The 17,252-nt window shown below is 43.6% G+C and overlaps 1 protein-coding gene across 3 annotated transcripts in view; it reads right to left on the bottom strand.

Annotated features, from left to right (window-relative positions):
* The window catches only part of VPS35L (VPS35 endosomal protein sorting factor like), a 145,062-nt gene that overhangs the window by 108,574 nt on the left and 19,236 nt on the right, over positions 1–17,252 (bottom strand). For 2 of the 3 annotated variants that reach the window (XM_054454196.2, XM_063655225.1), the window contains exons 5-8: positions 16,993–17,017; positions 12,965–13,041; positions 10,437–10,565; positions 295–379 (exon numbers count right to left, since the gene is read on the bottom strand). In XM_054454196.2, the coding sequence (XP_054310171.1) occupies positions 295–379; positions 10,437–10,565; positions 12,965–13,041; positions 16,993–17,017 (316 nt within the window). Of the gene's footprint in view, positions 1–294; positions 380–10,436; positions 10,566–12,964; positions 13,042–14,830; positions 14,910–16,992; positions 17,018–17,252 lie in introns of those variants that run through there. The other variant, XM_063655226.1, reaches the window with a different exon arrangement.

The following is a 17,252-nucleotide window of genomic DNA, read 5'->3' as shown; positions in this document are numbered from 1 at the left end:
GGTTGCAGTGAGCTATGACTGAGCCACTGCCCTCCAGTCTGGATGACAGAGCAAGACCCTGACTCAAAAAAAAAAAAAAAAAAAAAAAGAAGAAAAAATAAAATTTTAGAAATTTTAGAATGTTTCAAAAATAGCACCCTTATTAATGGGCGTGGGGGGGATGGTTTGATCTCTCTCATGACTTACTTAATAACTTAAACCACAGCAGAACCTAATTTACAGTAACTCTACCACCCAATTCTTGACAAAACGAACACATTTCCTAGATCTGAGATGCCTATGACAGGTACTTACCAAATGTATCAAGTATGTCGGTGATGAGGACAAATTTGCTTGGGTAGAACTGAATAACACTGGTGTCTGAAAGAAGCTTTGAACACTAAAAAAAGAGAAAAAAAGAGAAAATTCACTCTGGCATGTCTGCTGTGGGTAGGACACTCCAGATCTGAAAAATTAATGGTTTCTATAAACAAGTTGAGATACTTACTATGTGCCAAGGCCTGTGCGAGGCGCTGAGCATACAATGACAAGCTAAACCACTGTGCTTTTGACAGAGAGCGCTGGACTCTGCTCACAACAGAACCTCTTTTTTTTTTCCCCTTCCTTTTTTTTTTTTTTGTAGAGATGGGGTCTCGCTGTGTTGCCCAGGTTGGCCTTAAACTCCCAACCTCAAGTGATCCTCCCACCTCAGCCTCCCAAAGTGCTGGGATTACAGGTGTGAGCCACCGCACCCAGCCCATAACACAGTCTCTTAAGGAAATACACTATCACCTTCTTCAAGAAAGCCTTATCCAAAAGGATCCTGCTTGTATACTGAACCAGGAAGCACTCAAAATCACTGAGAGAAGTGAATGACATCTCTTTCATCACAGTCCTCATCTGTGGCCCCATCTTTGTTCAACTGCTTTGCAGACTGGCTTCTTCTGTTGATTTCAGGGTGATCAGCATCCTTAAACATTCTTTTCTAAGAAATGACCCCATAAGTAAATCCCCAAGGCTTCATAAACTCACACTGATTATTTATACTCAGTCCCAAATTTCCCCCTAAAAGGAACATAAGCTTCAATGAATACATGTTACTCTGGAAATAAGACCTTCAATGCTGAAAACATTTCAGCTTTGCAGGGAATTGCTGAATTCTACATTCTCATTCATGCCAAAGGGTCACAGCCATGTTCAGGACTCTTTATTTAATTTTTTTTAATTTTATTATTATTTTATTAGACATAAGGTCTTGCTCTGCCCCTCAGGCTGGAGTGCATTGGTGCAATCATAGCTCACTGCAGCAATGAACTCCTGGGCTCAAGCAATCCTCCCGCCTCAGCCTCCCGAGTAGCTGGGACTACGGGTATGTACCACCATGGCTGGCTAATTTTTCTTCTTTAATTTTATATAGAGGCAGGTTCTCACTATGTTGCTCAGGCTGGTCTTGAACTCCTGACCTCAAGCAATCCTCTCACCTCAGCCTCCCAAAGTGCTGGAAATACAGGTATGAGCCACTGCACCCGGCCAACATGTTCAGAACTCTTTTTTTGAGTACTCGTCTGCTATTTAGTGTTCAGGACTCTTAATGGAAGACCGCAGTCACACAATGTGGCCCCAAACACCTTAGATTATCTTTCATCATCAGAAACAGAAAAGCTCTTTCTACTTTGAAGAACTAAATTTAATGCCATGCCCTGAAGTCCTTACAAATTCAAAAGTCAGCATAAGGAATTAAATAACTGCTACACTTCATCACCCCAATGGTTGACCCTCAGAAAGAAAAATGTCATTTAAAAATTGAAAAAAAGATGTTCAGACATTTAGAAAGGATTATTTAATATGCAATTCCAATATGCAGAGAATGGTGAGAACATTCACCATGTCAAGAGATAGGTTGACATGTGTTTTCAGTTTGGTGTTGTTACCCAACATCTAAATTGTTAGAGTCACCAAGTTTCTCCATAGCATTACAGGCCTAAAAGTAAACAACGTGTCTGATTTGCGAAACATCCTCTTACAGCCCAGATGTTATTTGGGGGCGGGGAATGTAAGCTGTAAAAACAATAGTGCTGACACCAAACGTGGCAATTGGATGTATGTGGAATTCCATTTCCTGACACCTCGCTCTGCGATTTTCATATGCCCTTTGTGAGAGTTCCAACTTAAACAACTGCCCCATGAGATTTCAAGGCTGGAAAAAGCTAACAACTCCAAATCTTGGAGACTGTTTACAATACACAGTTCTCGGTTCCTAGGGATGTGACATCTCTGAGTTCTACCCAGAGCTGGCCTTGCACAGTCTCTCAGAGATGAGTTACTGCCCACTGGTGAGGTGAGAGAGAGAGAATTTAAACAGAGGATTTCAAATTAAATACAGCTGGGGCTTCCCAAACATCTGTGCATTGATTTTCTCCCAAGCTGGTTTCATAGAACATATATTTTATAAAGGACAACAGGAACAAGATTTTGTTTTTAATCCAGAGTTAAAGCTATAATGATCTTATAAATTGAAGTTACTTTTTAAATTACTGTTTTGAAGATGCCACAGTTTTTAAAGCTTTGGTGCCACTTCCTAAACTTGTCTGATAAGAATCAGGTAACCCAGGTATGTGTTAACAATACAAATCCCAGCTGGGCATGGTGGTTCACGCCTGTAATCCCAGCACTTTGGGAGGCTGAGGCAGGAAGATCGCCTGGGCAATGTAGTGAGACCCCAGTTTCTACAAAAAATACAAAAATTATCCAGGCATGGTGGTGTGTGCCTGTAGCCCTAACTACTCAGGAGGCTGAGGTGAGAGAATCACTTGAGCGAGGGAAGCAGAGGTTGCAGCGAGCCGAGACCGCCCCACTGCACTCCAGTCTGGAAGACAGAGCAAGAATCTGTCTCAAAAAAAAGGTTAAAAAAATTTGAATAGCCAGAACAAATGCATACATTCAAAGATGACCTGAGTAGGAAGGAAAGAAGTAGACCATTACTATCCAGAATACATCTTAAAAATTCCAAAACCCAGTACGAAAAACACAGATAACAAAATGGAAAAATGGGCAAAAGAAATCAGCAAAGGGCATTTTACAAAAAAGGAAACCCCAATGGCCTATAAATATGTGAAAAGATGCTCATTTTTATTAGTAAACGAGGAACTGCAAAGTAAAACCACAAGAAAATACGACTGGAAAAATTAAAATAGAAAATCTGCTCATACCAAATGGTGGTAGAATGTTGAATAGCACAGACTCTCACACGCCCACATACTACTACAAGCGTATGTTGGCACAGCTACTACGGAAAATAACTTAGCATTATCTGGAAAAGCTGAAGAGGCACAGAGCAGTTCTACTCTTAGGTATAGGCTCTTATCTAGAGAAAAGCTTTACATGGGCACCAGCAGACGTGACCAAGCGTGCTCACAGCGACATCGTCCATGTAGTGAAAAAAGAAAAGAGCCAGATGCTCATCAACAGATGGCAAAATTTATGCATCAGAAGATGATTTCATACTCAATGTAATCCTTGTCAGAATCCCAGAAGATTTTTTTTATTTTGTAAAAATTGACAAGCTGATCCTAAAATTCATACAGAAATGCAAAGGGCCCAGAACAGTGAAAATAATTAAAAAAAAGAAGAAGAAGAAAAAAGTTAAAAGACTTATACAACCCAGGCCAGGCACGGTGGCTCATGCCTTAATCCCAGCACTTTGTGGGGGCAAGGTGGGTGGATCACCTGAGGTCAGGAGTTTGAATTGAGACCAGCCTGGCCAACATGGTGAAACCCTGTCTCTACTAAAAATACAAAAATCAGCCGGGCATGGTGGCAGATGCCTGTAATCCAAGCTACTCGGGAGGCTGAGGCGGGAGAATCGCTTGAATCTGGGAGGTGAAGGTTTCAGTGAGCCGAGCCAAGATGATGCCACTGCACTCCAGCCTGGATAACAGAGCAAGACTCTGTCTCAAAGAATAAATAAATAAATAAATAAATAAATAAATACTTATATTACCCAGTTTCAAACTTGCTATAATGCCATAGTAATCAAAACAATGTGGAACTGGCCAGGCACAGTGGCTCATGCCTTTAATTCCAGCACTTTGGGAGGCCGACGTGGGTGGATCACTTGAGGTCAGGAGTTCGAGACCACCCTGGCCAACATGGTGAAACCCCACCTCTACTAAAAATACAAAAATTAGCTAAGTGTGGTGGCGCACACCTAAAATCTCAGCTACTGGGGAGGCTGAGGCATGAAAATCGCTTGAACCTGGGAGGCAGAGGTTGCAGTGAGCAGAGATCACACCACTGCACTCCAGCCTTGGTGACAGAGCAAGACTCTGTCTCAAAAAAAGAAAAAAAGACAATGTGGAACTGGCATAAGGATTGACTTACGGATCAATAGAATGACAGTGAGAGTCCAGAAATAAACTCTTAGATTTATGGTCGATTGATTTTTGCTTTTTTGTTTTTTAAGTAGTCTGAATTTGCCACCAGTGGTCAATTAATTTTTTTTTTTTTTTTGAGACAGAGTTTCACTCTTGTTGCCCAGGCTGGAGTGTAATGGCACGATCTTGGCTCACCGCAACCTCCGCCTCCTGGGTTCAAGCGATTCTCCTGCCTCAACCTCTCAAGTAGCTGGGATTTCAGGCATGCACCACCACACACAGCTAATTCTGTATTTTTAGTAGAGACAGGGTTTCTCCATGTTGGTCAGGCTGGTCGTGAACTCTCGACCTCAGGTGATCCACCCACCTCGGCCTCCCAAAGTGCTGGGATTACAGGCATGAGCCACCATGCCCGGCCTTGGTCAATTGATTTTTAACAAAACTGCCAAGATCTCAGTAGAGAAAAACATAGTTAATATGGTTTGGCTCTGTGTTCCCACCCAAATCTCATGTCGAATTGTAATCCCCAGTGTTGGAGGAAAGGCCTGGTGGGAGGTAACTGAACCATGAGGGCAGACTTCCCCCTTGCTGTTCCTGTGAGACAGTTCTCATGAGATCTGGTTGTTGGAAAACCTGTGTCACCTCCCTGTTCGTTCTCTCTCTCTCTCTCTCTCCTGCTCTGCTATGGAAAGAGGTACCTGCTTCCCCTTTGCCTTCCGCCATGATTTTAAGTTTCCTGAGGCCTCCGCAGCCATGCTTCCTATACAGCCTGCAGAACTGTGAGTCAATTAAACCTCTTTTCTTCATAAATTACCCAGTCTTAGGTAGTTCTTTATAGCAATGCAAAAATGGACTAATACAATAGTCTTTTCAACAAATGTTGCTGAGACAACTGTAGCTCCACATGCAAAAAAAAATTATTTAGATCCTTACCTTATAGCATACATAAAAAGTAATTCAAAATGAACCATTGACCTAAATGTAAGTGCTAAAATTATAAAACTTCTAGAAGAAAACAAAAAAATCTTCATGACCTTGAGCTAGGCAAAGAGTTCTTAGATACAACTACAAAAGCATAAGCTAAAATGAGAAAATTGAGAATGGAGCTGAAAGTAAAAACTTCTGACTGGGCACAGTGGCTCACGCCTGTAATCCCAGCACTTTGGGAGGCCAAGGCAGGTGGATCACTTGAGGTCAGGAGTTCGAGACCAGCCTGGCTAACATGGCAAAACCCCATCTCTACTAAAAATACAAAAATTAGCTGGGCGTGGTAGCGGGCGCCTGTAATCCCAGCTACTCAGGAGGCTGAGGCACAAGAATCGCTTGAACTCAGGAAGCGGAGGTTGCAGTGAGCTGAGATCACGCCACTGCACTCCAGCCTGGGCAACGAGAGCGAAACTCTGTCTCAAAAAAATACATACATACATACATACATACTTCCGCACTTCAAAGACACAATTATGAAAACAAAAAGACAAGCCACAGACTAGGAGATCCTATTCTTGACAAAGAAATAGTGTCAGAAATATATAAAGAATTGTTACAACTGGCCAGGTGCATTGGCTCATGCCTCTAATTCTAGCACTTTGGAAGGCCAAGGTGAAAGGATCGCTTGAGCACAGGAGTTTGAGACCAGCCTGCACAACAAAGTAAAACCCTCCGTTTCTACAAAAAATTTAAAAATTAGCCAGGTGTGGCAGCACATGTCTATAGTCCTAGCTACTGGGGAGGCTGAGACGGGAGGATCACTTGAACCCAGGAGGTCAAGGCTATAGTGAGCTGTGATGGCACCACTGCACTCCATCTGGAGTCACAGAGCAAGACCCTGTCTCCCAAAGAAAAAAAAATTGTTACAACTCAACCAAATAACACAATTTTTAAATGGGCAGGCCTTGAATAGACATTTCACTATAGATATACAAATGTCCAATAAGCATGTACAAAGATGCTCAACATCACTGTTAGGGATATACAAATTAAAACCACAATGAGGTACCACTTCAAACCCACTAGGATGGTAGGAGGGTTATAACAAAAGTGATAGGCCAGGTGTGATGGCTCAGACCCGTAATCCCAGCACGTTGGGAGGCTGAGATGGGAAGATCACTTGAAGCCAGGAATTCAAGACCAGACTGAGCAACACACCATGGCCCTGTCTCTACAAAAATGTTTTAAAAAATAAACTGGGCATGGTTGTGGCTAATTGTAGTCCCAGCTACTTGGGAGGCTGAGGCGGAAGGATTGCTTGAGGCCAGAGTTTGAGGCTGGAGTAGGCTATAATCACACCACTGCACTCCAGCCTGGGTGAGAGAGACCCTGTCTCAAAAAAAAAAGAAAACAGAAAAAAAAAAGATGGACAACGCCGAGTGTCAGAGAAGATGTGGAGGAATTAGAACCCTCATGTAAGTGGTGCAGCCATTTGGAAAATAGTTTGGCAGTTTCTCAACAAGTTAATCCTAACTTACCATATGACCCAGCAATTCCATTCCTAAAATTTTACCTAAGAGTAATAAAAATGTAAGTCCACGCAAATAATTGTATGCAAATGTGCAGAGCAGCATTATTCATAACAGCCAGAGAGTGGGAACAACCCAAATGCCCATCAACTTGTTAAGATAACCACACATTAGAATACAATTCAGCAGTAAAAAGGAACAAAGTACCCACATGTACTATGATGTGGATGAACCTCAAACATATTATGCTAAAGAAAATAATCCAATTAAAAAATGGACAAAAGAGCTGAAGAGACATTTCTCAAAAGATGATACACAAATTAGCCAACAAGTATGTGAAAATATGCTCAGCATCACTCATCATCAGGGGAATCATCAAATGAAAACCACATGAAAATGGCTACTATCAAAAAGACAAAAATAGGCTGGGCATGGTGGTATGTGCCTATAGTCCCAGCTACTTGGGAGGCTGAGGTGGGAGGATCACTTGAGTCTGGGATTTCTAGGCTGTAATGCAGAATGATCATGCCTGTGACTAGTCACTGCACTCTAGCCTGGGCAACCTCATCTCTTAATTAAAAAAAAAACAAAAAGAAAGAAAAAAAAATGCTGATAATACAGAGAAAAGGAAACTCTTTTTTTTTTTTTTTTTTTGAGACAGAGTTTTGCTCTTGTCGCCCATGTTGGAGTGCAAGGGTGCAATCCTGGCTCACTGCAACCTCTGCCTCCTGGGTTCAAGCGATTCTCCTGCCTCAGCTTCCCAAGTAGCTGGGATTACAGACAACTGCCACCATGTCCAGCTAATTTTTGTATTTTCAGTAGAGATGGGGTTTCACCATGTTGGCCAGGCTGGTCTTGAACTCCTGACCTCAGGTGATCCACCTGCCTCAGCCTCCCAAAGTGCTGGGATTACAGGCGTGAGCCACCACACCCAGCCGAAAAGGGAACTCTTATACACTGTAGGTGGAAACGTAAACTAGTGTAACAATTCTAGAAAACAGTATGGAAATTTCTCAAAAAACTAAAAATAGAACTACCATATGATGTAGCAATCCCACAACTGGTTATCATTTAAAGAGAAGAAAATCAGTATATCAAAGAAATACCAGCAGTACCATGTTTATTGCAGCACTATTCACAATAGCTAAGATATGAAATCAATCTAAATGTACACAAATGGATGAATGGATAAAGAAAACAGGGTACACACACAGGAATATTATTTGGCCATAAAAAAAAGAAACTGTAATTCACAGCAACACGAATGAGCCTGGAAGCCATCACGTTAAGTGAAATAGGCACAGAAAGATAAATACTGCATGTCCTCACTCATATGTGGGAGCTATGAAAGTTGAGCTCATAGAAGTGGAGAGTAGAACAGCGACAACTAGAGGCTGGGAAGGGTGGGGCAAGGGGAGAACAAAGAGGTTGGTTAACAGGTACAAAATGACAGCTACACATGAGGAATAAGTTCTAGTGTTCAATAGCACCTAGGGTGACTATAGTTCAAAATTTATTGTGTATTTTCTTTTCTTTCTGGTTTTTTTTTTTTTTTTGAGACAATCTCACTCTGTCACCCAGGCTGGAGTGCTGTAGTGCGATCTCAGCTCACTGCAACCTCTACCTCCCATGTTCAAGCAATTCTCGTGCCTCAGCCTCCCAAGTAACTGGGATTACAGGGGTGTGCCACCAGGCCCCGCTTATTGTGTATTTTCAAATAGCTAGAGGAGAAGATTTTGAATGTTCCCAACACAAAGAAATCAGAGATGTGTGAGGTGATGAATATGCGAATTACTTGGATTTGATCATTACACATGGGATACATGTATCAAAATATATCACTCTGTACCCCATAAATATGTAGAATTATTATGTATCAATTAAAAAGGCACATTATACTATGTGAGAGAAGCCAGATCCAAAAGATTATCTATTGAATAATCCCATGTATATGAAATATCCAGGAAAGGCAGATTTATAGAGGCAGAAAACAGACTTGTGGTTTTCTGGGGTTGGGTATGGCAGTGGGGTTTGATTACAAACAGGCTTGGGGGAATCTGGGGAGGTATAAAAATGTTTTAAAACTAGATTGCGTGTTAGTTGTACAACTCTATAAATTCAGTAAAAAAAAATCAATGAATTACACACTTATAATGGGTGGACTTTATGATATGTAAAATATGCCTTAATAAAGCAGCCACCGGGTACCACCCCCCCAACACACACAAAAAAACTTCACCATATAGCAAATTAGCCTGGCTAATTTTTGTATTTTTAGTAGAGACGGGTTTCACCATGTTGGCCAGGCTGTCTCAAACTCTTGGGCTCAAGTGATCTACCCGCCTCAGCCTCCCAACATGCTGGGATTACAGATGTGAGCCACTGTGCCCGGCCTTGACTATGTCTTTTGGATAAAGAAGGCAGTCCTTAATGTATTGTTGAATCGTTACTATTAGCCAGATGTGGAGTTGATGAAACACACTTATGATTATTTTGTTTGTGAAGACATGAATCAAATCTCCCCCAGATGTAAACCTCTTGGAAGACACGGTTCTAAACTACAATAATCTGTGGAGAGATGCTGCCAATGCAAATATTGTGAAGAAGCACTTGTTAGTTCAGATAGTTTCTCACTCAAGACACTCAGCTAGCAACCCTCTCCACGGGCTTCCAGGATGAGAGGCCTGGCCTTCGGGACTATTTACTCTGTAAACTAACAACAGCGATTGAAGAGAAACAGGCGTGGGTTTGCCTCTCAACATGAAACACCAAAGAAATCACCCCTACTATACAAGGAGTCATCTTAAAAGACTTCAAGTGTCCAGTGTGAAGACTCCCGGACTCTCCTATCTTTCAAAAGAACAGATGAGAAAACAAATGTCACATTATCATAACATGGAATGAGAATGGGATCTGTCCTTTTGAACTAAAATGGCAGTTCAGAAATCCTTCGTTGACTCTGCTCTGAAAATGATAACTTAATGAATTATTCCTTTCCAAATGTGCTTCTGAGCACATTTTGCTGAGACAGCAGGATCTTTAGGACCAAGAAATATAAGCTATTTTCCACATAGTACTCGTTCTTGTGGTTCAAGAATTGTCACTGGCTTAACCAATTCATCAACAAAGAAGATTCAATGTATGTACCTCTCCCAATGCTGTAAACTTCTCCTTGTCACATAAGCATGCATAATATGTCTGAAATATTCATTTATTAGGGACACACGTCATTAATCCCAAAGATACCAAGCCAATGTGGTCAAGGAATCCCGATAGAAAGTTGCTCAATCTTTAGTGTGTACAAATCATAAATGTGTCAGGGGTTGCACCATGGTTAATGTACTGCACAACACATGGGGTATCATCAGTTCTGTAACCTAGGGTGAAGAGTGCTCCCTGGAGTTGTGCAGTGCACAACCTGTGCAGCTGCATATGGTAATCCTGGGATTAGCCATCTCATAAAAACACAGATTCATAATCACAGCTTTTCACAGGAAGTATATGAAAAGGAAAGGGGTGAAAAAACAAGAGTAAGACCCTGCAGGTAGGCCCCTGAAAACTCTAAGTCTCACAGTGGAATTTTACATAGGAAATTCTGGGTGGGGGCGGGGGGATCACTAGATCTAACCTGGATGACTATTTTTAGAGCCTTCACTTTCTGGTCTGAGGCCCAGGCATCCTTCAGCGATTGGTTGAGCTCCTCTATGCGGTTCACGTAATCCTGCTGAGTCAAGTTCAACAGCTCCTTTTGGGAACCCTGTGGGGAGAAGGCAGAAGGTGAAGGCATAGCAGGAAAAACATTGCTCGACTACACCCTTATAAAGAATACTAGGTATTGGCTGAGTTTTGGTCTCTAAATTTTCCTCATATCCCCGCCACGATTGACCGCTTTGCCTTGTAATTTGCAGTCAAAGAGGTTCTTTTGAGTTTTCTGACAAAGATGGACAGAGTGCTGTGGGTTGAAAGGCTGGCCTTGGAAGCAAGTCAGACCTAAGCCACCTCCCAGCTCGGTCACCCAGTAGCTTTGTGACCCTGGGTGAGCTACTTTCCTCTCACAGCCTCATCTGTGAATTGAGGTAACAAGACTTACCTCATTCAACCAACTGTGGGCCTCCTGTGTGCAGGACATAGGACTAGATGCTTGAGATACAAAGACATTTTTGCTCAAGATTCCCAAGCAATAAGACATGACAGGGTATTTCAGCCCTAATGGAGCTTAAGATTCTGAAGACAGATGGATATTAACTCAAACTGAGATAAATGCTCAGGAGAAAACACAATTCTATGGGGACACATATACTGGATCTGAGGTGCCCATTGAAAAAAGTGCAACTGTTTCATGGGCTACTAAGGAAGAAAAATATGCTGATCACTGACAGGAACCAACTGAGGAACATATACCCCAATTTCAGAGATATTCAAATGTGAGAGAAATGGTACATCTCAGATTGGAAGAAATATGGTAACAAAGAAATGGACTGTAAACTGTGATGGGGGGATCAGGAATGGCTTCCTAGAGGAGTGATACTTGAGACAAACTCTCAGGGGAGTACAGGCACTGCAGAGTGTGGTGGTGTTAATTAGACCAAGGAGAGAGTAATCAGGACAGAAAGACAACCATAGCAAAAACCCTTGGCAGCTGAGCAAGGGATCGTCACGGGGATGAAATGACCATGTAAGTAAAGACTTGGCACGGTCCCTAGTGCACAGTAGATGCTCCTTAACCCTGAGCTATTGTTAAGAGGCTCTTCACACAACTCACAGGAATGAAGGTCATGCGAACACAGGTGATGAGACCTGGAACCAAATGTTTATATGTATATTTCCTACAATCCAAAGTGAAAAACTCTTTATTAAAGAAATAAGAGTAGGCCGGGCATGGTGGCTCACGTCTGTAATCCCAGCACATTGGGAGGCCGAGGCGAGTGGATCACTTGAGGTCAGGAGTCTGAGACCAGCCTGGCCAACACTGTGAAACCCTGTCTCACCTAAAAATACAAAAATTAGCTGGGCACAGTGGCACGTGCCTATAATCCCAGTTACTCGGGAGGCTGAGGCAGGAGAATTGCTTTAACCTAGGAGGCAGAGGTTGCAGTGAGCTGAGATCGCACCACTGCACTCCAGCCTGGGTGACAAGAGTGACCTGCAACCTCCATCTCTTGGGTTCAAGCAATTCTCCTACTTCAGCCTCCCGAGTAGCTGGGATTACAGGTACCCGCCACCATGCCCAGCTAATTTTTGTATTTTTAGTAGAGACAGGGTTTCACCACGTTGACCAGGCTGGCCTTGAACTCCTGACCTCAGGAGATCCACCTGCCTTGGTCTCCTAAAGTGCTGGGATTACAGGCATGAGCCACCGCACCTGGCCAAGATTTTTTTTTCAAGAAATTCTGTATTTGTTGGTTACATTTACCAATGTTTAAGTGTTGGCAAAAGACTCACTTTTTCTTCAAAGTACATGTAGGCCAATTAAAAGATTCCTGTGGGCCATATCCAGCCAGCCGGAGCAGCGTCTGTTGCAAAGCAAGGTCTTTGTACTCCATAAGGCTGCTTCTCAGGGAGGTGACTCCAGTTGGGTGTTTTTTTTTTAGACAAAGTCTTGCTCTTTCGCCCAGGCTGGAGTGCAGTGGCGCGACCTCAGCTCACTGTAACCTCTGTCTCCCAGGTTTAAGCAATTCTCCTGCCTCAGCCTCCCGAGTAGCTGGGATTACAGGCACCCACCATCACGCCTGGCTAATTTTTGTATTTTTAGTAGAGTCAGGGTTTCACCATGTTGGCCAGGCTGGTCTCGAACTCCTGACCTCAGGTGATCCTCCCACCTTGGCCTCCCAAAGTGCTGGGATTACAGGCGTGAGCCACCGTGCCCAGCCTTGCAGTTGGTTTTTACCATTAGACACTGTCGCTAGGCGACCCAGCCTTGCTCAGGCATCACAATGAGAAAAGAGGCCTCTAGACAAGCAGCCCCCAGTCAGGCTTCCGTGAGCTCGGCCAACTGCACCCTGGCACCCTTCCCTGGATGGAGTCATTGCCTCGAGAGGACCAAGCACAATGCACAGCCCGGGAATTAATCAAAGAGCAGCCACCGAGGTTGATCTCACTTGGCAGAAGGAAGGAAAAGCTCTCCCACTCCCTGCACTCCACAAATGACTTGCTCACCTCCTCAAAGTCATCCAGCTCCTCCAGCCGGGTCCGAACCTTCTCTGACATTGCCAACGTGGCAGTCCCAGCTTTGCCTAAACAGAATGAATTTACGTCACACAGGTGGCTTTTCTCGTGCACCAATACCCCCAGTGGAGGCATCTTTCACTCTACACTTCATCGTGAATAAAGACACAAGGGAATGATTCCATTACAGAAAACTATCCCAGATTTTCAAAGCAACTTCCTTATGTAACCAGAATTCCATCGAAACATTTCCCACTTAGAAGCTGCCCCTGGGAGCCCAGTGGGCCAGCCTCAAAGAGGTTAACTGCTGCATTTGAGATTTAGAAACTTTGCTCTGTATCATCTGTTTATTCCTAAAGAAAGGCAGTCCAGATAAAGATGCCAAAAATCCATCATTTAATTGTTTTCTATGAACAAAAGGCTCTCTTAGGCTCTTACTCACAGCGTAGAATTGTGCTCTTCTGCTAACAAAACAACCATCTCACTGTCTACCCAGGGTGGAAACACTAGGGCTTCAAAGCCCTCTCTTCGAGCAAACAGGACTAGCTGTGCCTCCTTCCAGCATCTGTCAGCACAATTTCGCCATCAGCAGGGACTGGTGGAGGGATGAAGGAAAGGCCCCCAGGCCACAGGCCAGCCACAAGGCAGGGCGATGCATCTAGCTGACTGCTGCCCTCTGCGGCCATCTATTTCAGAATCCTTCCCCCATCTTAAGGGGGCCTCTGCTCTAGTACTTTTTTTTTTTTGAGATGGGGTCTTACTCGGTCATCCAGGCTGGAGTGCGGTGGCACGATCTCGGCTCACTGTAACCTCCATCTCAAAAAAAAAAAAAAAAAAAAAAAAGAAAGAAAAAAAAGAAATGTGGACTTAGGGTCGAGCTGCAGAACTCTTTTTGTAAGCCTGACAAATGTTTTAGGTTTTGAGAGTCACAAAGTGTCTGCTCCAACTACTCAACTCTACTGTTGTAGCACAAGAGCTGGCATAGATAATACGTAAACAAATTGATAGGGCTCTGTTCCTATAAAACTGTACTTAAAAAACAGGCAGTGGACCAGACTTGACTTGCAGCATGCAGTTTACCAACCCCTGATCTGGGGATACCCCTAGTAGTGGAATGCTGGATCAAAGGGTTGGCTCATTGTGTTAATCCCTTTGAGCTGCTATAACAAAATGCTACAAAGTGGGTGGCTTATAAATAAGAGCAATGTATTTCTCGCAGTCCTAAAGGCTGGGAAGTCCAAGATCAAGGTCCCAGCAGATTAGGTCCCAGTGCCTGATGAGGGCCTGCTTTCCGGTTTGGTTCATAGATGATGCCCTCCTGCTGTGTTTTCACTTGGTGGAAGGGGTGAGGGGAGTGCCCTTGGACCTCTTTTATAGGGCACTAATCCTATTCATGAGGGTTCCACCCTCATGACCTAATCACCTCTGAAAAGGGCCCATCTCCTAATACCATCATCTTGGGGTTAGGATTTCAACATATGAAACGGGGCAGGGGAGTGGGGTTAGGCACAAACAACCAGACCACAGCACCTGTCTTCAAATAAAATAAAAAATGCAAAAGTGTTCTACAAGGTGGTTGTGCCATTTTACATTCCCACCAGCAGCATATGAGAGCTCCTATTGCTCTATATTCATACCAAGTCTCCTGTTGAAATGTGATCCCCAGTGTTGGAGGTGGGGCCTGGTGGGAGGTGTCTGGGTTGTAGGGGAAGATCCATCATGAATGGCTTGGTGCCATCCTTGCAGTAATGAGTGCGTTCTTATTCTTAGTTCCCATGAGAAGTGGCTGTTGAAAAAAGCCTGGCATCTTCTCCCTCTCTCTCCTCCCTTCTCTTGCCATGCAATCTCTGCACATACCTGCTCTCATTTGCTTTCACCATAAGTGGAAGCAGCCTGAGGCCCTCACCAACATCAGATGCTGCACCATGCTTCTTATATAGCCTGTGGAACCATAAGCCAAGTAAACCTCTCTTCCTTATAAATTAGCCAGCCTCTGGTATTCCTTTATAGTACCACTAAACAAACTAAGACACTTGGTATCATCACTCTATTTGATCTTTACAAACTGGTGGGTACATGCTGGTATGATTTACCTTTTATGGTCTGGGATCAAAATTCTGTCCATAACAAGCTGGGCGTGGTGGCTCACACCTGTAATCCCAGCACTTTGGGAGGCCGAGGCGGGTGGACCACTTGAGGTCAAGAGTTTGAGACCAGCCTGGCCAACATGGTGAAACCCTGTCTCTATTAAAAATACAAAAATTAGCTGGGCTTGGTGGTGCACACCTATAGTCCCAGTAACTCAGAAGGCTGAGGTGGGAGAATTGCTTGAACCCAGGAGGCGGAGGTTGCACTGCACCATGGGTGACAGAGCAAAATTCCATCTCAAAAAAAAAAAAAAAAAAAAAAATTCTGTGCATAACAAAGCTGTTCCCACTCTCTTGATTTCTAACGTGCTGTCTCACCCAGCAGAGCCGTGGGGAGAGTGGCAGCTGCCACATCAGAGACCTGCAATGAACTATGATTGTGCTCATCTGCACCCCAGCAGCACATGATCCGTCAGTTGCTCCAGAATCACCTTGGGGCATCAAAATAGGAATTCTGGGGTCCCATCCTGCAAGATTAATTGAGCAAGTGGGGGCCAGGCATCTATATTCATACAAAAGTTCCTCAGGAAATCCTGCTACACGGCAGTTGGAGACACCCTGGTCCAGAGCTTCTGACTGTGTGTCTTAGGAGAAGAAGCTGAGAACTGCATTCAGGGACCAGTGGTCTATAAGACTAAGCATGCGACCCCCCTCACCAACATACCTTATTGCACAAGGGAAAAGACTGAGGGCAAGGGAAAGCCTCTCTAAACCCCGGTCAGTGACGAGGCACAATGAGGGGGAGACTACTTCCTCTGTAATTCTTAAACAGTAAGCTTATGTTTTACTCCTAGTAACCTCTTTGGTTTTTTTTGTTTGTTTGTTTGAGATAGAGTCTCGCTCTGTCACCCAGAATGGAATGCAATGGCGCGATCTCGGCTCACTGCAACCTCCGCCTCCCAGGTTCAAGCGATTCTCCTGCCTCAGCCTCCTGAGTAGATGGGATTACAGGCGTCTGTCACCATGCCTGGCTAATTTTTTTTTCTTTCTTTCTTTTTTTAGTAGAGACGGAGTTTCACCATGTTGGCCAGGCTGGTCGCGAACTCCTGACCTCAAGTGATCTGCCCACCTTGGCCTCCGAAACTGCTGGGATTACAGGTGTGAGCCACCACACCAGGCCGTATTTTTTTTTTTTTTTTAATACGGAATTTCACTCTTGTTGCCCAGGCTGGAGTGCAATCTCGGCTCACTGCAACTTCCGCCTCCCAGGTTCAAGCGATTCTCCTGCCTCAGCCTCCTGTGTAACTGGGATTATAGGCATGTACCACAATGCCCAGCAAAGTTTTGTATTTTTAGTAGAAATGGGGTTTCACCATGTTGGCCAGGCTGGTCTCAAACTCCTGACCTCAGGTGATCTGCCTGTCTTGGCCTCCCAAAGTGCTGGGATTACACAGGAGAGCCACCGTGCCCGGCGTTTTTTGTTTTTTTTTAAGACGATATTTCATTCCTGTCACCCAGGCTGCAGTGCAATGGTGCAATCTTGGCTCACTGAAACCTCCGCCTCTCAGGTTCAAGCGATTCTCCTGCTTCAGCCTCCTGAGTAGCTGGGATTACGGGCGTGCGCCACCATGCCCAGCAAATTTTTGTATTTTTAGTAGAGATGGGATTTCACTATGTTGGCCAGGCTGGTACCAAACTCCTGACCTCAGGTGATCCACCCACCTTGGCCTCCCAACGTGCTGGTATTTGGTATTTTTTTAATTCATGCTCTAAATAGGTATTTTATTTCTACGTCTATCCACAATCTAAGAAATAGCAGCTCCAACTGAATCAAACATCAGAATCATATCACATAAACTTTTTTCCTTTGTAAAATTATATTAAAAGTAATGCCAGAATTTTCCCATCAAAACAACAACAAACTCATCTTACCTTTTTCAGATCCCATAAACAGATTCTGCAGAGACATAAAATTCATTAATATTTTAAAAATCTAAGGCAGTATGTTCATTGTTTTCCAACAAAGCCATTTACATACCCAAGAGAAAGAAATATGTATTCAAAGAAGGAAAATACAGTCACTAAAAACCACCGGAGATTCAAATTTCTACTCAAGTCAGGGTTCTCAAAGTCAGCAGACAAATACTAAAATTTTTGATATGCCAGCAGAGTCACATAATAGAACTATTTTT

The sequence above is a fragment of the Pongo pygmaeus genome, chromosome 18, assembly GCF_028885625.2.
Source record: "Pongo pygmaeus isolate AG05252 chromosome 18, NHGRI_mPonPyg2-v2.0_pri, whole genome shotgun sequence".
NCBI classification, from domain to species: domain Eukaryota; kingdom Metazoa; phylum Chordata; class Mammalia; order Primates; family Hominidae; genus Pongo; species Pongo pygmaeus.
This window is presented reverse-complemented; position numbering and strand designations above follow the sequence as displayed.